This window comes from Amblyomma americanum, chromosome 7 (assembly GCF_052857255.1).
Source record: "Amblyomma americanum isolate KBUSLIRL-KWMA chromosome 7, ASM5285725v1, whole genome shotgun sequence".
In the NCBI taxonomy this organism is placed as follows: domain Eukaryota; kingdom Metazoa; phylum Arthropoda; class Arachnida; order Ixodida; family Ixodidae; genus Amblyomma; species Amblyomma americanum.
In genome coordinates this window covers 15,198,238-15,223,304 of record NC_135503.1, presented here as the reverse complement: position 1 = coordinate 15,223,304, position 25,067 = coordinate 15,198,238, and the positions used below count along the sequence as shown (strand labels likewise).

At 45.2% G+C, this 25,067-nt stretch overlaps 1 protein-coding gene and 1 long non-coding RNA gene across 2 annotated transcripts in view; one reads left to right on the top strand and one right to left on the bottom strand.

Moving 5' to 3' along the window:
* LOC144098545 (uncharacterized) overlaps window positions 1–25,067 on the bottom strand; it is a 312,011-nt gene that overhangs the window by 228,519 nt on the left and 58,425 nt on the right. The window lies entirely within an intron of this gene.
* Window positions 1–25,067, top strand: part of LOC144098544 (suppressor of lurcher protein 1-like) — a 126,527-nt gene that overhangs the window by 71,109 nt on the left and 30,351 nt on the right. Inside the window, exons 7-9 of the mRNA XM_077631273.1 lie at window positions 7,988–8,211; window positions 8,780–8,899; window positions 19,027–19,213. Of these exons, the coding sequence (XP_077487399.1) occupies window positions 7,988–8,211; window positions 8,780–8,899; window positions 19,027–19,213 (531 nt within the window). The remainder of the gene's footprint in view (window positions 1–7,987; window positions 8,212–8,779; window positions 8,900–19,026; window positions 19,214–25,067) is intronic.

Genomic DNA, 25,067 nt, shown 5'->3' with positions numbered 1-25,067 from the left:
CTTGCGATTGCAGGTGCTCCCATCGGTGGGCCTTAAGCGGCCCAGTTTGCTCTTCCCGAGCGACCAAACATTAATTAATTTAACTCCTACCTGCTATGGTGGGCAGTTTCCTCACTATCCAGTGGGTAGGTTGTGATGACGCCGCAAGGCCACGTGACCTAGGTGGCCCACCTGCCTCCTAGGTTCCTCTCTGGGGACCACCTGCCAGAGTCATGCTCGTGATTTTTCATTCACATCGACGACGCCGACAACGCCGGCACCGGATTTTCTGGGAAACGGGGGGGGGGGGGGGGAATCACCGGACGTTTGCGAGTGTGTAACGCGAACGCTTGGGCGTTAGCTTTTGGGTGATAGCTAACAAAGAAGTTGGGCACCGGGTCGAGGGACGCCTATACTTTCCTCGCCCGCTGGTGGGTTTCGAACCAACCACCTCCCGCAGGCGAGGCGGACGCCCGAGGTACTAGACCACCTGTCGCCTGCCACATTACCACATCATCCTTCTTTTCCCTCTTTCTCCTCTTTCCTAAATATGGAGACTATGATTTCCGCCTCTCCACTTTTCACTAAAGTGTCCAACCCTCTCTACTCTTCCTTCTCCACTTTCTGAGTCTCTCTCCGCTTCCATAAAAGTGCAGAGGTGAATATCCTTCTCAGCGGACGCCGACACGACGGCGCCAAACTAAGGAATGAGCTTATAAGAGCTAATGCTCCAAAACACTATACACGCATTATGCGGTTGCCCTAGATGTTAGCTTAGTTCCTAATCATTATTAGAGCGTCGAATAGAGGGGAATAATCAGTGGACAGTGAGGCAGTCAGTGTTTTAGAATCTTCATGTTTCACCGAAGAATCGATCTACGTGTCGTGAGTCTAGCATAGCTCTCCATAACAACTTATTAGGCAAGTTAGTTTCTGTTTGCCTTACTTGCTCAGCCCCTCTGTTGCGCTGTAGCTATGGTCATCACCGTAACTCACCATCATTTATTTTTTTTATTTTCTGACTGCGCTGAAAATCTTTCATTTCTCCCATTCTTTCGATACGAGTTATTTTTAACGGATTGTCAGAGTTACATATGTTTAGCATAATGAAAGGAAGTGATGTGAGATTCGGGAAAGGAAAGAAGCGAAGAGATGTATAGGTGCTCACAAACACACATTCCCGCTTCCCTGAATTAAACAGAGGAATAATCAAAGAGGCCGCCCTGCTTGAGATTCGACTCTTCTTAAGGGCGCACGCACTTTTCATTGCCCTCTATAAATCACTTGCTGCAATAGAAACCGCTCAGCCACCTCAGCCAAAGTAAAGGAGAGTGTTGTGAGCTGAGTTCTTTTATCTCCATGGCAACTCAAAGCATTATAAGGATTCCGTGAAAGAAAAAATAAAGATGAATAGATGACTTTATATATCTAACAGTTTGTCGAAATAACAGGTTTCGTTTCTATTTTATCCCGTCGTGGTCACTGGCACATCTATTTTTGAAGTATCATTCCTATATACCTCTTCTTTCTTTCTTTATTCATTTACTGAGTAAGAAGTCCTAACTTGTCGTACGGTAACGAAACGATATTTGTCTATGCGATGTGAATAATTATTTCTCAAACCAAAAAATTGGCCTCGTTTCCAAGCGATAAACGATGTTTTTCAAAATCTCTAAAGTTGTTCTGCCAAGATGCAGCACTTATGAGGTTGCCCTTGCGCGTAGAGGCTTTATTTCTGCCAACTGATACGAGTCCCTGCACACTGTGAAGGAAACATGTAGCAAGCTGATGCGGTCTGATGAAATGGCGTTCTGCGTTTTCGACAACACGCGAAAGGCTCGATGTCGTGATTCACACACCATGAGGAATTTATTTTTTTTTGCCTTTTTTCATGCTTGGCGCTTTACTTACTTCAATGTTCTTGTGAAGGATCTGGGTCTTATCTCCTTTAGGATACCCTTGATATATTTCATTGCAAAAAGGTTGAACGTACGGGCTTGGTTCGTTTTCTGTTCTTGTCTTTCACCTTGGATTGGAGTGGCTAGAATTTGAGCGAGGGCCTCAAGAAAATCGTTCACCGTTAGGAGATATTGCGACTGTGCCTGTTTCGAAACCACATCTTGCTACAAAGGCTTCGAGGTGAAATTTGAAGATTGATGACTTCCAGCTCCTTGCAGTGCAAGCGACGGCGGCGGGGAATGATGTAGGCGGACGTAGTAAAGTGGTGTTTAGGAATGGCGAAAGGCACCGAAAAGAAGCATTTAATCTCGATAGAAACGGTAGTTTCTGCGGCGGCTTTTAAAACTGATGAATAATTTTTTGCGCCGCGGGGCTGTAAAAAATAGTCCATGTATATTTCAGATGTATATCAGGGCTTCACAACGTTCTTGCGAGTGGTTACGGGAGCGTAAGGCGGTTTTTCTAGGTACCGACGTTGGCGCGAACGCAGCATCTAAAGAATTACTTTTCCCTTTCACAACAAAAGATATTTAGTGAAAGTATTCATTATGGGTTGGTACAAGCACCGCACAGCAAGTAGCTGCAGAAAATCATAAAATTCATTTTGGTTAAAGCAGCAATAAAGTTAGAAATGATTAACAAAGAGGCAAGGAATAAAACTTATATCAGTAATGAACATCATTCTATTCCACTATAGCCGTCTGACATGTTTCTGTTTCTCTTTTTCTTTCGTCAGGTAATTTTCTAGAATGAAAATAACCGAGATTCTCCAGTATACAGCCACTCTTATCTTATCTCCAAGCTGTTTCAACAAAGCTGAGGCACTGCCCATGCTACCCCAGAAATTCGAAGCGTCCAGGAAGGAACAAGGTCGCAGTAAATAACTCGCCCTCGGCTTTCAGAGATAAGGCAGGTTGGAGAAAACACTCTCTCTAAAAGCAACGAGAACTTCGGTAACAAACTTTCGGGACTGTGATATCGACCGCGAACCTAATTAACGACAACGCTCACCGCCGGAAGGAGCACCTTTGTAGGAAGCTCGTTTTTTTGAAAGTGGCCCCTATACGTTTAAACGGGAAGTTAGGCTTGCTTTCAAGGTTATTTATAGTAAAATTCGTTTCGCTCGTGTTTTGAGCTGTTTTCGGCTCTGTTTAAACTCACTTCGGTTAAAGAAGGTGAGGTGACTGGCCTTGATACAGATAAAGAGGATAGTATATAGTCCTACATATATTTCCTTCCTTCCCAAATCTGCCCCTGCGACAAATTTCTTCATTTTATGAGCGTTTCAGTAAAAAAGACCTCCTTCATCAGCAGTAAGTATTTTATCCTTTTGGAAAGTTTGCTTAGGGAATCAGTGCGTTTGTGGCAGAGCTGAAATATTGCTTGTGGATTGCAAAAGAACGCATTACCAGCCAAAAAGCTATACCAATTAAGGAAAAGCTGAGTTCGAGCTGTGCCTTCAAAAATTAGGGATTGTAGCCATAACTGAGCCTTGCCAGCCGGCGAAGCGCCCAGCGTTTTTTAATGCACCGTTTGAAGAGAACTGGGTCCAGCTGTCGCCTAACCCAAGCTTGTCCACAGGTAGTGCAATGAAAAATGTTCCCGTTAATCTAGTGGTTCCAAATTCTGTGTGAATATGAGGTTCATTATTACAGAGAATATAATGACAAGAGCTTTTCATTGAAGAATTTCAGTAGCGTTTAAATGTAGGTGTTTGTATGTGAGAAGGTGAGTTCATTCGTCAAAGTAGCACCGGTGGGGGCGGACTTCACTGAGTAAACAACTTGACTGAAATTTAATAGTTGACTTCTTTAAGTCCAACAGTTAGGAATCTCCTTTTAATTATGAATTTGTAGCTAGCCTTTGTTAATAACCTTAACAGTCTTTGTATAACTAAACGCGATTTTAATCGATTAGGCCCCTGAAAAGCACTCTGGATCTGTGGGCGCGTAAAACAAAACGGTGGTCGATCGCCAAATGCGAACTAGGTGAGCTTGCAGTTCGGTTCTCACTTCGGTTCCGGTGATCAGATCCAGTGTTCACGGATGGCAGTTTTTCGGATCGCGGTAATTGGTTAATGACCACATGTGCGGAATTGGTCATTCTCTGCCTTCATAGATCCCTGGAAGTCTTCCTACCACTCCTGGTGCAGTGTTGCAGCGGTCAAGCGATGCGTCCCTGCCCTTCTATGGCAGGTGCTGCCGTCAGTGGGACTTGGGTTGGGTTGCGATGCAGGTTGCTCTTCCTGAGCATCCTTTCATAATTGATTGAGCTGCCGCCTGACATGGTGGCCGGGCCAGCAGCCTGCCGAAAACCGGCTTCAGACAAACAAACATCATCATCATCATCATCATCAGCGTGACTACACCCACTGCAGGGTAAAGGCCTCTCTCCCATGTATCTCTAATTAACCTTGTCCTTTGCCAGCTGCGTCCACCCTATGACGGCAAACTTCTCAATCTCATCCCCCCACCTAACTTTCTGCCGCCCCTGCTACGCTTGCCTTCTCCAGGAATGCACTCCGTTACCCTCAAGAACCAGCGGTTATCTCGCCTTCGCATTAAATATGCCCTGTCCAAGCCCATTTCTTCCTCTTGATTTCGACTAGGATGTCAATAACCCTCGTTTGTTCCTTCACCCACTCTGCCCGCTTCCGGTCTCTTAACGTTACACCAATCATTTTTTTTTCCATAGCTGGCTGCGTTGCCTTTAACTTGAGCTCACTAAAACAGGCTCCCTTGGACCGTATGTATCCACGCCATACGTCATTCGGTGGCGTAAGTGACGCTCGGGTTACAGCGTCGAGTAGGGGCACGGCTTCTTTTGCATGCTTGTGCGATACTAGTTGCTTGGTAGGATCTGCATGAGCTGGCACGACCCGTCCCACGCTGCTCACAACTGCAATTCTGCCAGTTTTAAGCAACAGTGCCCCAATTTTTGTAGCAGGCACGTGCCTCGCTATATCCATTGTCCAAGTTACAAACCCGATATCTTCCACCTGATTTCTAAACTACGGCTTACCTACAGTCCAGCACAGTAATCCGGATGGCAACCGTAGGATTCCGCGCTTATTGGTCTCTCTACGCGAGCTATGGCACATCCCGGCGCATCTGGCCTTACAGTAGATTAACGTACCACTGGCGAGAACAGCGCAACGGCTAATTTTCTCTATCTGCTAATGGATACTATGACTATACATACCTAACTTTAGTTGCGCATTTTCTTGTTTCAAATGCAGCGTTAGACATTACAATACATGGATCACCGCGTGGTATTTGCCTACGACCGGTAAATATTATACTATTGAATTTTTTCTCTCATGAATTTTTGGTTTCTGTCTCATGAACCGAACGATGTGGCTGTGACGTGTAGTTGAAATTGGGGTCACATGAGGCGTGAAAAAAACACTGCGAAATAAACTGTGATATGTAATTTTAATTCAATACAACACTGAAGCCAGCCTTCTTCAAAAGTTATAACGACAACAAACGTCGTATCAGCAGTTACACTGCCGTTTTCTTGTTTTTTTTCTGCCTCACATGACCCATAGTCCAACTGCATGTCACAGCCATCGTTTGGTTGGTGAAACCGAAACCGAAACAGCGTGAAAAAAAGTTCAATTATAAATTATTGAGCGATCGTATGCGAGTATGACACGGCGATTCATGTATATTGATGCCTAACGCATAATTTGAATTAAAACTATACGCCAGGAAAAATTTGGTGTCAATAGTTTCTTAACGTAGACCTATGTCAAATGAGGATGAACCCTTGTAGACGCCTTCGTGTCTACCGAAGCTGTCAACATGGAGGACATTGCTTGCAGCCGAAGTAGTCGCGGACTTGTTATTACTTTAATAGACTGCCTGAAGCGTGCGTAGCTCCCTGAAAACAAAACCACCAGTTTTTACTGGCGAAGTCCAACATGTAAGCCTGGTGTGTAATGACCGAAGCAAGCTCATAATTAGTCAGTTGCAAGACCCGGAACTATTAACCGAATGTTGTTCGTGCACACTTATTCATGTAAAAAAACAAAATGATGTTAATAGCATATTTATACCAAGGGTTGGGAATGAAAACATTTGCAGCACACAGCATTTCACTGAACGAATGCTATAAAAAAAGCTGGCAAAAAGACAGGACAAAAAAGGTAATTGCAACTCCATTCATTCGTTTCTCTATTATACCCGCAGTTCTGACTTGTTCGTTGTCATAAGTGCTTAAGCATAAGTTTGCTGCTTGTTTTACTCGCAAGAGGCGGAGTGAAATCTGATCTGTTAGACCTTGTGACTGATGTGCGGCAATATAACAATATTCGAAAGTTTCGAGGACGACATCGCGTTTTTAGAAGTTGTAAATATACTGTGCGGTATAAAGGTGACAGAAACAGCCTTGTTGATATACAGCGAGGATTGATCAGCTCGACGGCGTAATAAGGATTTCATGCGCTTTATTTCCACTATGCCGGACAAAGCAAGCCCTAATATACATCTTGAGTACTTTTATTTTTTTTTTACTGTGGCCTTTCGGGGGGAAAAGGAATGAATCCTGGCCTGCTTTAATAATGTGTAGTTAAGCTTTTTGTGCTGAAGGTTTTTCCAGCATTAGAGGAAGTGCTCCTGAAAATAATGTCGTTCCCTAGGAAGTGCAGAATCTTAAGCTGTTTTCTCTAAGCCGATAAAAAAACCTTTTTGCCTAACAAAGCAGCCAGGAATATTAAGTGCGGGAGCAGCGAATTTATGTGGGTAGTTTTTGTTTGACAATGTACAGGGGTATTTTTTTAACGTTTACTGATTTTTATCTTGAATACTATGAGATATACGTGGGTTTATTCCATACTGGTGGTGGATTTCACAGCACGGCAGACATTATGCACGTAAAGAAGCTCGATGATTAGACGACTATATGATTAAAATTAACGAATAAATTTTTATTTTTATTTTCGTGGCTAGATTATACTGCAAACTTGAAAGCCGTCAACATCGATGGTGAGCCCAGTTTTAAATTTTCTTAACCGCAGCATGGTTCGAAATATCAAACGTCGAAAATATGCGTTTAAAAGCTCGTCGCGCTGGCTTCCTAACGCAGCATAGGTTTAAATTGGTGTCGCGGCACTCAGTATCCTCGCAAATATCACGTTAATTGCTTCTACGTCATAAAATACACAAGGCGTCTGTTTTTGCTGCATTAGAAATGAACCATCATTTTAAAAATCGGAATGGTGGAAAGGCAATGCAGCGAGCATTAAAATGCGTGTTTCTGACAATAGATACTTCGAACCATGTTCCCGACAAAAGAATTATAGAATCTCGCCTCGTCTTCAATGTTGACGAACTTCAATGTCGCAATATAATCTTGAACCGTGTAAATAAAATATCAAAAAGTTGATTAGTTAGTTTTTACTAAATAGTCGTTTAATTATGAAGCTCTATCATGCACACAATGCTCGCCTTCATATACAATTCTAACCTAGACAAGCGTCACCGACAAAGATCTAGCAAGTTTTCAAATAGAAATCTCTAAACGTTAAAAAAAATCATAAAGCTTTCAATCAGTCCTTATTGCAGTAAATTTTACGCCTCTAAGACTCAATGTTAATTGGTGCCCCCAGTGGTTCGTCGACTGCTTAAAACCTCAGTACACATATGATGTTGCGCTTCACCCGCATTTAAATATGGCCGCTCAGGCTAGGTTTGGTCCGCCGAAGAGCTCGTCATCAACTGCAGAACGCCATAATAGCATCTTAACAACCGATATGAGCCAAGAACGTTTTGGAGTAAAACTCATAGTTTTTTTATTATGACCTAATTTGACGTTCTTTTGCAATGAGGTGTAACGCTTTGACTTTTAATATCTTCAATCCACTGAACATGATACGCGTTTTTATTATGGTCATTACAATTTGATATAAATCAAGAAGTTGTAGGAGATAACCGTTGTGAGAGCGAACATGAGTGCGATTAATAGAATTTTGTGCTCCTGCATCTTGAAGTCCGATAGCGGTCACCCAAATGGAATGCTAAGCGCGTGCTCGTTCGGTTCTTCGCAGTTGCCTGACCAGCCCCGATGTCATAATCGTGCACGACGGCAAGGACCAGACAGCGCGGGTGATCGCGCAGTTCTGCAACACTCACTACTTCGTCGAGCTGCTGTCGACGGGTCCCGACATGTTGGTAGAGTTCATCAGCCGGAGCAAGTCCCCCGGCCAGGGATTCAAGGCCACCTACCACTTCGAGGAGGAACTGCACTACGCCGAAGGCGGTCCTTCCTCAGGTACGTTTCACCTAGGATGAGCCGCGCAGTCAGGTAAAAAACTTACATAGAGTCCACGTCGAAAACATTTATAGGCCCCACGAAACAGAAAACACAAATCTTGTAAAGGGAGCAATTACTCATAAGCATCCATCCATGCGCAGCCATACGCCTACAAGTAAAAGCTGCAAAGCTTACAAATCTACTCTATCTTAGGGTATTGCCGTAAGGATTCGATCAAAAGATAACTATTAGTTAAGTAAATTTATATTAACGATTTCAAAGGGCCTTATTTAATCCCTCTTCAAAACGTTGAGTAGGCGCGCGGCCATCCCATAAAAGTGCCCTGAGCAAAAGAGAACAAGGACACAAAAACTTGCACCTTATCAGCAGCCAAGTGCACTCAGCGCAGATCATTAGTGTAACGACGCAAGCCCGCGACTGCCTTTTAAACTGAGGCACTGCTTATTTTTTTTTTCTGGCCCAGAATTCTTATACCATATTTTTCTTCTTATCCTTGACCTTGCTGACGCGCTGAGTGGGAAGACAAGCAGCAGTGTGCTCACACGTTTTCCGGGTTCGTTTTCAGAACTTCTGCAGGCGTGGCTCTCCAGTTGTGCGTCGACTCCCCCGTCGTGGTCTCCGATTCAAAGTCTAGACAGCGAAGTAGAAACTACCGACGCGCCTGTCTACACGACGCCAGGCCCAGGTACGTGGGTGCGGGGCATCCGGCAGGCCTTAATGAGCTCTGCTGTACGGGTCTTCCCTGCTTGATTTGCTTGTGCTTGAGGGTTGCAAAAACAAAAAAAAACGTTTTCATGTCGGCTCAAAAAAAGAGAGGATGTTTGATTTTTTTTATGGCTTCCCAAAAAGTAATCCGAGTATTTTTAAAGTGTAAATGCACTATCTTGTTCCCCTTGACTCGAGCTAAAATTTTTATGTATCATAGCGCGATTTTATTGGCAATGAGAATAACTGACACGTACGAAAGGGCATGCGCAATAACTCTATCAATCGGGGCGTACAAAGGAACTGTTCCGTGAGAAAGGGTGAAAAAGAAAGAGAAAGTTAGAATTCTATTATATCTATACGTAGGTGTACAACAAACAGGGGAATAATAAACTGAGAGAGGTCCCACTATTCTAATGGGAGCCCCTATCACTTTATGCATACAGGAAGCCGATAAAAGAGGACGGAGAAGAAAAAAATACCCATACATCATGCATTAAAAAAATCGTTCAGCCGTTTAATACTAAGTGTACTATAATAACATGTGCTCCTAATAGGCCACGTGACGTTAAAACGCACATGCAATACAAAAATATACAAAATTTTGATCTAGTTGTTAAGAAAAAAGCTATTGAACAGAAATAGAATGTAGAGAAGTTGCGTGATGTCAGATAATTAATATTTAGTTGCTTTCAAAGGGTACATACTAAAGATGAATGTGGAGAGAGAGATTAAGAGAATAATACAAACTGAAGTGAATGGCCTATATTATGCAATCCTGTGGCACCACGTGATTGTTAAAAAACATACGGCCTCAAAGATATCTCGGAAGATGAAAGACAACGCGATGACACTCCAAATGAAAGGTCATTCCAAAGTTTAATCATAGTTAGGTCAGCGGTTAATTTACCGCAATTCGTACATGTCTCTTCGAAAGTAGACACTTGAGAATGAAGTGAGAAGCTGAACCAATTGTGGAGGACTTCGAAATTAATTGGACCCCGCCGGTTCTGTAGACGTGCGCTGAGACTCCATAACTCACAGGCGTCATTACTATATCGCCTACATCGAAATGCTCTTAGCAGCCACACGGCACAGCCGCTCTGCCACCACGGCGTGTGAGGGGTGCACCGCAGGTGATTGCACAGCTCGGGAATAACGCTCAAACAATGAAACCACGTGATCATCTTTTCTCTTAGCCTTATATCCTGCATTCGATCGTAACATGAAAACAAATTGTCGTCATCTCAACTAACCGACTTCAGACCGCAGGCTATAACCAAACGTCTAGTGCCCATATTCTATCTTTATTTCGCGACTGTTAGAAAGCCTAAAAATGAAAACTGCGTCTTTCCGCTGTTTTCCATGAGGAGCTACTTCAGCATCAGATTCCCGTAACGCACCTCAGGGTCCTTCATTATTTTACTTCTGCCTTTCTTGATCATCTTGGACTCATCGCGCTTTTTTCTTCTACCGCTTATCCTTCCTAAATATTATCTGTACCAAAGCATAGTTTTTCAGTCAATTTTCTCATCCTTCAAATCAATTTTCATAGATTAGCAGCAGACCGACTAGCAATTTCCGCGTACGCGTAAACAGCAAAAAAAACTGATTTCTTTCACTGAATGTGACATGTTTGCATGCAGAGTACTTTTTTATGCGAGATTTATCGCCACAGGGCATCAATGATGGGCGAAGGTGTGGTGAAAGATGTAGTAATAATTCAAATTATGTGCAATTTAAGATGCAAATAATTAATTAGAATTAATATGCAAGAGTACTTCTCGTAAGTGCTTAGCAGTAGCTTACGATGCCTTTATTTTGCATGAATGGTGTAGTCTCTGAGTACACTACCCGGACAGGCTCAACCGAGACCTTTGAGGAAATAAATAAATAAATCTGTGTCGGAAGGCTAAACACGAACACAGTTATATGTCATTGTTAGCATGCCATTTTTTTCCGCATTTTACGTTTGTATTCAATAATCCTGTCACTTGGTTCATAGTGTGCACGCCGCGCGAGCTCCACCACCTGAAGAATTGTACATTCATTACAGATGCATTTTCCTTCTTCACTTTTGCACTTGTAAAGCCATTTTTTTTTACATGCAATAAAGCAGTAAACTGGCCTCTTTTTTTTTTGGCATGTGCGGAAAGCGTTATAAATATTCAGCATTTATACGGCTTCCGAATGCTGTACCTATTAGTGGGACGCAATGAATACAAGAAAGCCCTCTTCTTATTCCTTTCTTCGAGGTCCTCCTTTCTATGACGTTTTGTTCATTAAACACCTCCGTTAACCTCTCCGATTATCCCGCATTGAGCTGTTGTTAACGACGAATACCATTCTGCCCGTCACACGTTGAATATAATAAACGTGCGACGTTCTCGTTAGTCATAAAATACGCTGCGCGCAGGCCCTCTTTCACACAACACACATACAAAAAAATATAACATCTTCAGTGGCTGAGTTGGCATTGAAGATGTCATATGTCACGAGTTCAGAAATGCGGAAGCTCTGGAGATGAGGTGAAAGAGCAACCTCTATACCTGAATTGCCGAATTCCTCAACAGGTGCTTCAGCCCCCCGGTAAGTTCGGTACCACGGTAGAGGGAAAGTAAGAGCGAACTTCGCGATTGTTCTTTATTTTCTTTTCCATCGTGCCCAACTCGCGAGATGTCTCTCTTTACCGACACTCGTGGCATGCGCACCAAGTTCGTGTTAGCCTATATGGCGGACAACGGCTCAGGCTTCGCAAGCACGCGGCGCGCTCACAAGGGTACGCATTCCTTCACTCTTTGTTTCGGCAGGCCACAATACGGCAGGATGACGTCCGCATGTATTCCTCGGAGCGCAGGAGAGAAAGAGAGCAACAGAGAAAGAGAGGCAACGACGGCTTCCGGCGCTCGCAGTAGCGGCGGGAAGAATTTGCGCCGTCGGAATTCAAAGCGCGCCGCACCCGAGGATACGAAACAAGAGTGTTACGCTTTTCTTTCCGGTTCCCGAAAAAGCAGAGGGCGCGTTTGCCACGCGCGCTTCGTGCAGACACCGAAGCAGAACTCACGTGCGCCCTTTTCTCGCACTTTACTCCTAATTTCTCCTTCTTTCTTCATTTCTTTCTTCCCACGGCGCTCTGCTGCTTCCGTTCTTAGCTCCTTCCGTGTTTAGCGCCTCGGTTGTCCTTGCTTCGGCGTGTTTCTGCGGAGCGCTGCGTGGAGCTGTTCTGCGCCTCTTCGGCGCTACACACCACCTTTTCTCACTCACGTACATTCTTTTCGTTGTTTCCTCCCTTCGGAATCATTGTTGGATACATTTCTTCATTCCGCCACCGACGCTCGCAGGGCCCTTTGCTCCCCGCGGGAAGAAAAAAACAGATTTATGAGAGACGGAACAAGGCAGCAGCCCTCTCGGCGGAGCGCGCGTGCGTCCTGGCCGAAGGCTCGGAAGGTCGCGCCCAAGGAGCGCCCAGAGAAAACTCGAGCACGAGGCTGCGCGCGCGCCGCGCAAGCGAATTGCTTTCTAGCTTTCTCTCCAAGGAAACAGAGATGCAGCTGAAATAATCTGGATTGGCGGACGAGGGAGACGTGCACAACGCAGGTGCAGACCCGATGAAGGAAGGAAAGAAAGAAAGAAAGAAAGGAAGAAAGGAAGACAGAAAGAAAGAAAGGAAGACAGAAAGAAAGAAAGAAAGAAAGAAAGAAAGAAAGAAAGAAAGAAAGAAAGAAAGAAAGAAAGAAAGAAAGAAAGAAAGAAAGAAAGAAAGAAAGAAAGGAATGCAAATAAAGGAAGAAAGGAAATAAAGTAAACTGAAAGAAAGCAAGAAATAAATTAAGAAAACAAAAGGAAAGTATGAAAGGAAGGAAAGAAAAAAGAAAGTAAGCGAGTAAGGGAAGAAAACGGAAGGTACGAAAGGAAGGAGAAGATATAGAAAAGAACTAAGAAGTAAATAAGAAAAAAGGTAATAAAGAAAGAGGACAGTATGAAAGGAAGGAAAAGAAAAACAGAGAAAGGAAGTAAGAAGTAAATTAGAAAAAAGAAATTTGGGAAATAAAGAAAAAGGAAAGAGAGAAAGGAGGAAAGACAGGGAGGAGATGAAGGGGGCGTGAGCGTGATGCTGCGAAAAGTAGCAAACGCCCGACGGCGCGTCTGGGGTCTGGGAAGAAGGACAGCCGTAGCTGGTCCGAGCGGCCGTTGTCAGCGGCGTTGTTTTCTTCATCGTTGCCGGGTTGGCCTCCACCAAATTAGATTAACCGCGACCATTTCGAGCTCCCTTGCACTGCTGTCTGCAGGCACTGGACGTCTTTGCAAACGAGCACGTTTTCCCTCGCTACCTACACATCTCGCCTCTACGACTAGTGCTTGTTCCTCTTTCTCCGCCTCCTCATCTCGCTGGATGCTTCTAGAGAAGAGTCTCGGGGCATCTGTGCAGGCTCTCACGAACGACGGCTGCTGCCGAACGTGCCTGGCCAAGCAAGAGTTGAGAGTTCCCTGACCGGTAAATGGGCGGCCGATGCCACTACTTTGGGGCCGAACGGCTTCGGTTCGTTTCACTTGTGCGTGTAGGCTGTGGAAGTAGTCCTGGCACTTCGCGCTGAATTACTACGGACAGTAGGAGCCACTGATAAACGACTGGCAGAGCAGTAGCGTGGAGTACTGATGGCCGAACCCAATGGTAATTGAGTAGACTTGTCTGAGAGCACATATGTCACCTTCAGATACTATAGACATTTGGTATAGCCGACAAGAAGGAAGCTTCCAGAGGGAAGAAGATTTAATTGCTGAAAAAATGATGTAGCCCATTCAAAGATGCTTATGTGTGTCTACCACAACGCCTTCAAGGTGTCGTGCCCAAAGCATGCTGATTTAGGACTGCCAGTACATGATGATGGGTTTGTGTGCGCGTGTGCGCGTGTGCGCGTGTGCGTGTGCGCGCGTGTGCGCACACGCACAGCAATTTTTTCAGCAGTTAAATCTTCGTCCCTCTGGAAGCTTCCTTCTTGTCGGCTATACCAAATGTCTATATTATCTGAGGGTGACATATGTGCTCTCAGCGCGCGCGCGCGCACCTGTGCGTGTGCGTGCGTGCGTGCGCGTGCGTGTGCGTGTGTGTGCGTGTGTCTACGTGCGTGCGTGTGTGTGTGTGTGTGTGTGTGTGTGTGTGTGTGTGTGTGTGTGTGTGTGTGTGTGTGTGTGTGTGTGTGTGTGTGTGTGTGTGTGTGTGTGTGTGTGTGTGTGTGTGTGTGTGTGTGTGTGTGTGTGTGTGTGTGTGTGTGTGTGTGTGTGTGTGTGTGTGTGTGTGTGTGTGTGTGTGTGTGTGTGTGTGTGTGTGTGTGTGTGTGTGTGTGTGTGTGTGTGTGTGTGTGTCTGCGTGTGTGTGTGCGCGTGTGTGTGTGCGCGTATGTGTGCGCGCGCGCGTGCGCGCGTGTACGCGTGTGCGCGTGTGCGTGTGTGCGTGTGTGTGTGACCTTCGTAATGAAAATATCGAGTGTTTTCAATGCACTTCAAAGAGGTAGATAACCCACTTGTTTATAAGCACCCTTTTCTGAGCTGTTTTGAATTTAAAGACGCCGCGCACGTCCATAAATTTCGATGCAAGTTTAGACATACACGCACCCTGGTGTGCCGGTGACGTTTTCCTAACCTGGCAACAGGCACGGCAGACAAATTAACCCGAATAGTTTGTTTCATGGAGACAGGCATTAAATATAGCGCGACGTGAAGGCTCTATATTTTAACGCTTACACGAGTCCCACAAATGCTGTCTGGAAGGTTAGGAGATGGTTAGATAGGTAAAAATGCATATCCTCTCTGTAATGGTTGCACTAATAAGCTGCAAAGCATTACGCTCTCCCCATTCTCAGCCGGCGCATTTGGAGAGAACTCAGTACAGGGTAACCCCTGCGAGCGTGAAGCGTAATAACCTTAGCCAGAGCAGCGCGATGAACACTAGTGCGCTGGAATATTTATGTTGTGTACACAAAACAACTTACTCGTCGCCACTCTGCTTCTCCGCATTAGTTTACACTGGTGCATATGGTTGTTAATGGTGTGTTCCACAAACAATTAGACTCTGCCTTGCCATTGCTTTCCGATACTACACAAAGATCACTCCGAAAATGCGTCAGACAACCATTTAGCACGTTTTAATAAAGCACTATATTTCAGTGTTTACGCCAGAGAGTTCTGGAACACCGCTGGATGTTTTTTTTTTTCAGTTTGCTCACTGGTGTTTCCCACGAAGTACTTCAGATAGTTGGAAAACTGCATTATTTTTTACAAGTGCTGCAGCGCCTGCGAAACGGCTGCAAGGTTTAGCACCAAGTGATTAGGCGCCTAAGTAGCTGGGCGCATCATATTGCGCATCCTTTATACCGATGCGTGTAAACTTTCCAGTACACGGGTTTATTTCTCCTAATAACGGGTGTTGTTCTTAAATATATGTTTTACCGAAAAATTCCGAGCACAGCATATAACATATTACCCCACATCTTCCAGTTTTACACTGTTTATATTGACCTCCGGAGCGCCTAAAAAGATGGCTTAAACGGAACCATGCATCGCCGAACGCGGTTTGCATTTTATTGCGTTTTGAGTAAAAAAGAAAGGAAAAGACGCCTGAGCTATGAATGATGAAATAGTAATAACCGCCAACTCCGGCGCGATGACTACAACCGGCGAGGTTTCAGAAGTTCATTTATTTCCATTATGGGATCTCTACTTTAAATGTTTGTATATGTTTTGCTTGCTATCATGTGCTTTCGACATTTAATGCAGCACGATTCTTCAGCGTCACTCGCATATCTGGGTGTACAGCCGGCTAGTGGTGAAAGTGTACTCTCTCCGTCTGGTCAGTGACCTCTTCGCCTCGTTGATCTAGGATTCATGACGAGCCATAAGATCGATATGAAACTTTTCCAATCGATAGCAATACCGAGGGGCGCTTCTAATCATTGTTTACTCCCTAATGACTTGTGCGCACGCGCATGACGTCACTTTCATGCCGTTCGATTTTGAACCGGAAGGCCACATCCATGTCTCTAGTAACCACCCTTTGTGTCTGATGTTGTGGTGCTCCTTTAACTCAAATGTATTACTTTTTTTCGCTCGCGGTAAGACCTCTCAACCGAAGCACGCATCCTAAGTCGACCCAGTAAACCCAGTAAACGTTAACCTAGTAAATGTTTGCTGCAGCTTTTTCCTGCGAATAGGTGGTTCACTACAAACACTTGCGTTTGTACAAGAGACCAAAAATATCAAAATAAATTGAACGATGCAAAACAAAACGCATCCTCAATGCTTCATCATCAGCAGCAGAAGCCTAAATACATCAGCTGCAGAGCCCAGGCCTCGTCCGCTGAATACCTAATCAACCCTGAGCAGGACCACCGGAGGCTACCTTCACCGAGAGTGCACTCGCGGTTAAGCGATAGAGCCCGTGATATCGTTCTCAGTAGCAAGAATCCATATTCAGGCTTAGTTACCGGGCTACTCGTTAGTGCATAAACTGCATTACTACACCAATGAAGAAATGGCGCAATAATATGCCGTTTGGCAAGCATTTCTAAAAACCTTAACAGACCCGTTGAATGAAGCACAACCGCTAGACAGGATATTAACATGTTAACATACATTTGCTTTGGGCTGAAACAAAAACAAATAAAAAAAAAAACCGGAAACTTAAAAACAATACATGGAGGGCAAGCTAGAACAAGGAGCTCAGTGGAGGAGTCAAAAACAATTATGACGACAGCGCACTGCGGATTCTCATGCAGCAGAACAATCTTCGTTCACAAAGAAAAAACGCAAGAAGGAGCTGTCACATCGTGTTGCGCATAATCACATTTCTCTCTCTTTTTCGGCTGTTGCATAATTTGATGCATGACCGCATTAATTTTCGGCCCACGCCGAAGCTTGTGTAAATTGGTGATGAAAGTTGAAAAGTGTGTCTAGGGGTGGAAACAAAAAAAAGGAGAGGAAACGAACAGGAAAAAAAGTGAAATTGTGCTAATAGATAGGTTTATGGAGCCCTAATATCAGCTTGCTCGTAAATGCCGCTTTCAGCAGAGCCGACGTGACCCAAGCGCTTGCCGCATCCGTTCGAATTTTCTTTACGAATAGCAAGTTTCCGCGGAACCCGGGCCTTGAAAGCGACTCGCACAGAGCGTCTTTGAAGTCAAACCACCTCTGTTAAACTCCCGGCAGCGCTCTACTCAGAGGCTTTTTGCTCGAATGGGTCCCAAAAGCTGTTCGCTAGCGTGTGTCTAAGTGCAAGTTCATGCAGGGCTGGCTGCAGATCGGCGCTTTCGACAAAAAAAAAAAGTCGATCTCGGTCGTTGAAAGTGTCTCGCGAGCGCCAGACAAGAGTCGCTGCCGGCGGCTGACAGTTCGCGCTCATTTTTCATCGGGCGGTATTGAGAGGCGAGCTTTTGTTTTATGAATAGAGCGCCTTCATTAATTAATTATCGAGCCTCTATTCAGCGCTTCCCGTTAATGGCGCAAGGGGGCCAGCCTTTCTTTCACTGGACGTCAACTATACCGTAAGGAAGCGAGAGAGAAAGAAGAGAAAAGACAAGCAGGGTTCGCCTCTGTGCTAACGTGCTCGCTGAACATTCGCCAAAAGAGAAAGCTCATTCTGCCTGGCCTATGCATCCGGGTCTGTGCCGGTACAAAGTAATGCAGCTTGCGTGCTTTGAAGCATTGTTCCGATACGCTGTCCAAACACAACTTCTGGTCGCGGCGCATCAGTTGAGCGTTGGGAAAAGATTTAGTGAAGAGGACGGCTTCCTTTTACCGACATGATTACGTACTCAACTTAACCCGATTTGAGCGTTAACTTGGTGCTTTATACGTAAGAGGAAGTGGACTTTTTTATTGCATTTGCTACCTCACAAAAATAAACACTCAGGCGTGTCTTTGTGTTTGGTATACCAAAGCAATGAAGATAGCCGACAACAGTGTCTGAAGAACGCTTCACTACACAATAGCGTCTGACTGCTAGGGACTATATTGTTATTACAACAGAGGTATTGTCCAGTCCTTCAAGGATTTTGTACTTAGCTCTGATGCTGCTTGCACGCAGGCTGACAAAATGAAACGACGCATAGTAGTATTTCATGCATCAGTGACATGGATTGAGAGTACTTGCTTTCTTTTTCTGCTTTCTTTTCATATTCGTCGCAAAGTTCGAAGTTGGATTACTCGAAAAGTTCGCGAAAAGTTTCATTGCATGCGTTCGTATATTCTGGTCAGACGCGATGCTTGACTGCGTCCATAAAATGTTTTGAAAAACGAACTGTACCACAGCTTCTCCGGGTTTCTTGAAAATATTATCAAATTGGGGGCGACGTTTCTGCAAGGCAAGTTATGCTGCCCGAGATAATAAACCTGGTGCGAGATTCCCAATATCTTTCTGACATATCAGGTCAGCTGCTAATAGACGATTCGCGAAATTCTATCAAACCTGCTTCTCCGCAAGGCAGCGTTCTATCCAGAGGCTGCCGTCGTCAGACGGCTCCATCCTATTTATTTTCCAAACTGAAAAGGTGGAATGCGTTCACACCCAGCTCTCCAAGAAGCTGATGCTTTGCTTAATCTTCGAGGAACATGGACTGTCGCAATCTGCCTTCGAAACCGCGGCCAAGCTGGACCCTTAGGAAGGGAATCGTGCTTGGAAAACCCTTCGAAGCTGTTGGCGCCGGCCTCCTGCTTATCCCTAATGCAAATAAAGCGAAAGTAGTTTACAGTCTATTCTGGGCTATTCATGCATTACCCTTCTACATGGAATTCAGTATGCATTCCTTATTTCAGTACCACAGTGAAAGAATGTTGTCCAGTAGGTACATTTAATCGTTGCGCCTCTCTTAACGGAGGTCCCCTAAGAACCCATCCAGTACTCGACTCTCCACCCATGCTTGTAAGTATACGGGTGCGTCTCTGTTGTTCAGGTGAGCTTAAAGCTGTACTCATGAGGTGGGCTTCAGATGAAGGCCATGTTTAAGCGCTGTCGAATATAGGGATGCTGTACACCTGCGATGATGCACAGGATGTTTTTGACCAAATTTTGTTATTTCCGGAAACACCACAGTGACTGATGGGCATCTCTTTCAGGTTCAGGTTGCGACCAGCTGTTCAGCAGCACGGCGTCGAGAAACGGGACCTTTTCGAGTCCTGGCTACCCCGACGGATACCCCGCGGATACTCGCTGCACCTACCACTTCAGCGGTGAGGGCATCGAGAGGGCTCAGATCGTTTTTCTCGACTTCGACCTCTACAAGCCGGACGACTCGTACCACACGTGAGTGCATGCGGCGTTGATATTTATCTTTATTATTATTTTATTACTTCAAGATACCGCAGGCCGATGTGGCTCAAGCAGGAGGGGCGTAGAACATAACAATCGCACCTTGATCTAGGTGCGCAAATAAAAATACAACAGAACACAAATGTTTGAGAGCAAACGAAGAAACGATGAAATTATTATATTATAACATGAGTCAAGCTAACCAAGCAATTGTTCTTGCAAAGCTTGGCTGAAATTACAAGTTTGAGATAGTGATGCACGCAGCCGCATGCATGTATCTTATAGTGTGATCTCACTATAGATACAGAACAGTAGATCAAATGGCAACCATCGCCGCGTCGATGGCGAAGTGATATGGTCGAGTATCACGTAGAAACCACTGATTCGAACCTTCGAGTTACTGTGGGCGCTTTTATGAGTGCTAAAGGCGTAGATATGAGATAGATGTTTGGAAACAATTGCGCAAACGGAAGAGAGAACAAGAAAAAGGACACACAAAGGCCAAAACTTCAACTAGATATTATCGTGATTACCCGAAATATATACGCCTGCACAATAAGGTTGATCATTCAGATATGATAAATAGAAACCCTTCAATGCTACACGTGTCGAAAAGCTAATGCGACTCCGTCAAATCAGTTCCTTATCCAAGAATTTCACTTGTTTATTTATTAAAGCTACCGATGGAGCAGCCACAAAACCAGCCCCCCCCCCCCCCCCCCAATACCTAAGAATTTTCCTCAGCTCCAAAACCTCTCTGATCAACTAATTCCTGCGCGAGTACAAAATCCGGCAACCATTAAAGACATGACAGAGTCACATTAGGTTTTCGGCACGTGTGGAATTGAAGGTTTACTATTAGTCATGTCTTAATGATCATTCTGATTGTGAAATCATATATATTTCTGGCAATCACAATAAAATGCAGTTGAAGTTAGCGCGTGTGTGTGTCCCTTTCGTGTCCGTTCTTGAGTGTGCGCAATTCCTTCCAAAGTGTGAAGTACCAGCTCGCCCAAAAAGCAGCGCTTCTGAGATACTAGGCAGAGAGTGACTCCTGGTGACAGGCATCCGCGGGACATCTGCGGGGTACCCACGATCGCCTCTGCACCGATTATTGCGCTTGTTTGCAGAGCTGAACATATTTGAGGCCTCTTCGTATGTCATGTGCTCCTGTGCTTCGGAAATTGTTTATTTATATTTATTTTTTGTACGTTCGAGCTCGGCCACCGATATGCATCACAATACTGAGGATTGCCGATGCCCGTTGAAACCTGCAGTGATGAAGCTTGAATTCTGCAAAGAACAGCCGTTGTATGTGCAAGTGCAAGAGCCGTCGCGTTTTTATGACGTATAAAAAAAAATCTCCTGCAATGAAGCCAGAGTACCTGTGCTCCATAACCTGGCATAGCTCCGCAATGTCCCTGATGTGTGTACTAAGAACAACGTGAGGTGTGGTTCATGACTGCGAAGGCGCTTGAAGGCAACGCCTAGCTTTTTCTTGAAAGTATCATTGACTTTCCTTAAAAATATATCTAGCACAGCTTAAGAACCTATCTTTTCTATTTTTAGGACTGATAAATATCTATAGTAATTAGTGTGTGAATAGTGAGTACACCTGCCTCTTGTACGTGTGTGCATTTCACCACACTCCTTCGACACTCCCATGATTTTCCGCTGCGGGGTTCTAGTAAAATTGTAGAAAAAACGCTCTCAAGCGTAACTCTTCCGCGTCTCGTGTTTCCCTTCCCAGAAAGCAATGGTCATGTATTGGTTACTGGCGAAAGGTAGACGAGAACTGTACCTTACGCGGTAAACTTTTCGCCATTTGATATCATTTCATGAGCTTGTACTCAATAGTGCAAGCTCGATAAACAGAGTGTAAACAATAGACCTGAGCCGCTGATCCCGCTGGTGAAAAGAGCTCTGAAAATTCGCATATTAATGAACACCCAAAGTGAATGCGGAATTCAATATTATAGACGAGGGCGGAAACGAACAAATATAAAGGCGGCACAGTAGACCTGTTGAAGGGTTTGAAAGGGCGGCATATGTACTCTGCGTCACCCTTGTGTTGAGCGCTCGAGCGGTGCCGTCCCTGCACAGAAATCGACACCTCGTCGTAGCATCCAACTTTTAAAGGCTACGTTTGCGAGGAAGTAGAGCCACATGAACCTGCATTCAAGGTGGGCGCAAGGAATTTTCCCGCAAGCAATTTGCCCGCAAGCCAAGGACTGCTTTATAATTTCACTATTGACTGCGTGGTGCAGACTGCTCCAGCGCTCTACACAATGGTGACACAGACTGTACGCTCAAGCCCGAAGAGGATGTATACGGTGCACCTTCAATAATGCGCCGGAGCTCTAACCTTTTTCTTGGTTCTTCCCGTTATTTACGACTGCGTCCACCCGAAGAGACATGATTGCCTACTTGTTTGTTGTGTTACCTGCGGAGCGACCTACATGCCTTTTCTCTGCGGCTCGAAGAAATGCGCAGCACATCAAAGAACGGGTGCAAAAAATGTACTAACCTCTTCACCGAAAATATACTAACCCCTTAAACTCTTCAAAGTGAACTGGCTGTAAGAGCCCACCACGCTATTGCCACGAACAAATATTGAGAAAATTCCGTGAAGTTCACAACACAACCAAAGAAAATCAGTTCCGCGTTCTTCCTTTGAACAGTATGGATACTGCCCGGGTGCGGTCCACACGCCAACGACGCGCTGTAAAGGCTCTGAAAACGGCTGTCCAGGGAATCCACTGGTTATTTTGTTCTTCGGCTTCTTTCTCTCGGTCAGATCAATTCCGTTCAGCCGAACGCAAAAAGAGGCCAAAAATAAAGAAACAATAAACACAGTCTGCCGAGCGAGTCAGCTATAGGAGCACATGCTTGGCGAGTGCCCATGATGGAAGTGCAGTTCCGGATGTCACGGAATGTTTTATTGCGGAGGAAAGCGCTGTCCGGGGAGGTTTTATTTCGAGTCAACGACAAGTCCACGCAGTGAAGCGCCTATCTTAGAAGGCATCGGGCGGCTGTGTAGACTCCCCGGGACCCCTGCCGGAAGAGCTTTCCGAGAACACTGTCTATAGCGCGACGCACGGCCGCAGTCAAGCAGCGTTCAATGTCCTCTCTGTGCGGAAATTGGCAGAGAAAGAGTGGGGGACACAGGGAAGAAACGTAATCGAATTGTTTTTTCTGTTGCTTGCGATAGCCTGACGTATCTCAGTGTGCTACTCTGTGTATCTTTGCCGTCAGCGGTGTCTCTTGACCATATAAACGATTTAAAAGCTGGAAGCAATTGAATTGGCCGCTGGACTTCGAGCAGGTATTTCGACATCTGACAGTCACTCGTACTCCTAGCATTCTTGACCTTGTTACGGGTTTCAAACCTTATATTTTGCAGTCTACATACGTGACCACGTTGTGAACTTGTGCGTTCGGACCGGGCTCTCAAGAAGAAGAGCATAAATTAGCCAAAAAGAAACAAACATTTTGAGCTAAGGAAACAAAGGAAATTGTTGGGACGTACATTATCGGAGTCCCTCCAAGTGCATGAGCCCAAGTTCGACCGAGAACAAACAAGACTAGAATAATTGGTCGTCAATATATATATAAGCAAAAATTTAGAAATAAAACAAGCACTGGGTTAGGAATCAGCGGCGAGAGCCTTAGCATGACGGAAAAAAATTCGAAACAGAAAAGCAGGACTATGTTCGTGCTTTATTCACGCTGTCCTGCTCTGCCTTTTAAAATACGCGCCACATCTTTCCATAGCTTTTTTAACTGTAGAGACAGAGATATCACTAATAGCAACCACGCATACTTCATCTGTGTATAAGGCACACGCATGCAAGCATCTTAATGCCAGCAGGAGCTGTTCGTTGCTATGCTTCCTTTCCTCACAGCTTCCTTAAGCGAATTTTTCGAACGTCGTAAACAATACTGAGGAACGTCGTAAGTTTAATTTCTTTACTTACATGGATGCTGTCTTCCACCTTGATTTTGCGTATTGCCATTCACGGAACTGCGCTACGTCGTTAAATATACAGGCGAACGGCGTAGCATAAAGAAACACAAATCAGCGCACGAACGCTGACACTGACAATAATTGCAAGAGACAAGGAAAAGGTTTCTAAGTCATCACCGAAACTGCTTATCCTGCAGAATTTTTTTTTATGTAGCTGGCCGCTGTAAAGAGTCTTTAATCTGAGACGATGACCAGGAAGCAACATGTCTCCGCGAAAAGTTATTCTTTGAGGCAAGCGTCTTAAAGCAAAAAAATAATAATAATTTACTTTCTTTCTTTAGAACAGCGGCAGCTCTAATGATGATGAGGGTGAGGGCGGTGACGGTAATGACCAACAGTGACGATAATGAATAGGGGTGAACAAAAAGCAAGCCGGCAATGTAGATACGTTTCGAAACGAACATACAGGAATGACTTTTGGAGGTACGCATACATGGGGGGTTTGTTTACTGAAATCACTGGGGTCACGGCAGGTTCATCAGCCGAGATCCGACCATTTCCGCCGCCCCTGCCAACTCGCAACCCTAGATACACGTCCGTCGCAATGTACCTTCTAACCAGTGCACACTCCTCGCACGCACTGAGCCATGCCGGCGAATCACGCTGTTGGCGCAGCTTCCAGTCACGTTTATGAACAGACCGCGCATGCATCTGCTCTCCGCACGGCGGCGCCTCGTCCATCTCTGGCGCAGGCCAGAGCTGCTTCGCCGTGCTCTCGTTTGCCCCAGGCCGTTGCCTGCTGCGTAAACAGTGGGGCAACGCGTATGTACACTGGTCCGAACCCCTGGCACGCCGCGCCGCGGGTCCGAGCCGGCAGCGCTGACCTGGAGGGCGGGAAGAGAGGCCAGGGCAGCAGCGTATGTGAAGACGACGTCGCAGGAGCGAGGCAACGACGCCCTGCTCTCCACTCCCTTTCTTCCTTGTCCCGGGCAAACAAGAGTCGCCGGCGCGCGAGACTGACCATTACGCCCGGCTGACGCGCCTGACCTGTCCCAACTGCCGGTGTCGCCGCTTCGTTGTCGGCGTCGTCGCCGTGTTCCTCGCCCCGGAGCCGAAGCTCGGGTTTGCTCGGTTAGGCAGGAACCGGACTCAGCTGACTGTGCTATGCAGTCGTGGCTCGTAAAGCAAGACGCTTCTGTCTCGCGACATCTGTGCTCTTAAATACTGTGATTTCTTGTTGGGAATGGTTTTTGCCTTCAGAATAAAGCAGTTGCATCCGGATTACTGCAAAAGGGCTGCAAAGTATTCGTATTCTTCTCATCGGTTCCATCGTTTTTATTTATTGCTTTCTAAATTATTTTCGATTGATTGAGGCGCATGTTGCGTCAGAGCAGCTATCGTTTTGCCATAGAAACTGAAATTCCGCCACTGACTCCTTTCTTTGTAGCACGGGAGAGAAGAAGAAAGTTAGCGGTGTTATCTTCAAACAACGTTACACAACATTTTTTATAAGAATAAGAATCAGGTTCAAGTTTACTAGATGGACTTGCGTTATAATAATGTCATCCATTTCTCCGCTGTAGTGAAATTCTATATATATAAAAGAAACCATCACCACTGGAGGCACAGTTGTGTGTCGTTAGTATGTCAACTAAACACACAAACATAACGCTCGCAGTAGCTGTCGTTATCACTGGTGTCACGGAGGCGTCGGAAAAGGCGTTAAAAAGCCTGCCTATCAGATATCCGGTTCTTCAGAGGGTAAACGGTTTACAGTGTGACACGCCTCTTCAAGTCACATTCTGTGTAACACTGTGTAACGCTGTGTAACGTTCTGTGCAACATTCTGTGTAACTGTGTAGGTCAGTGTAAAGAGGCAGC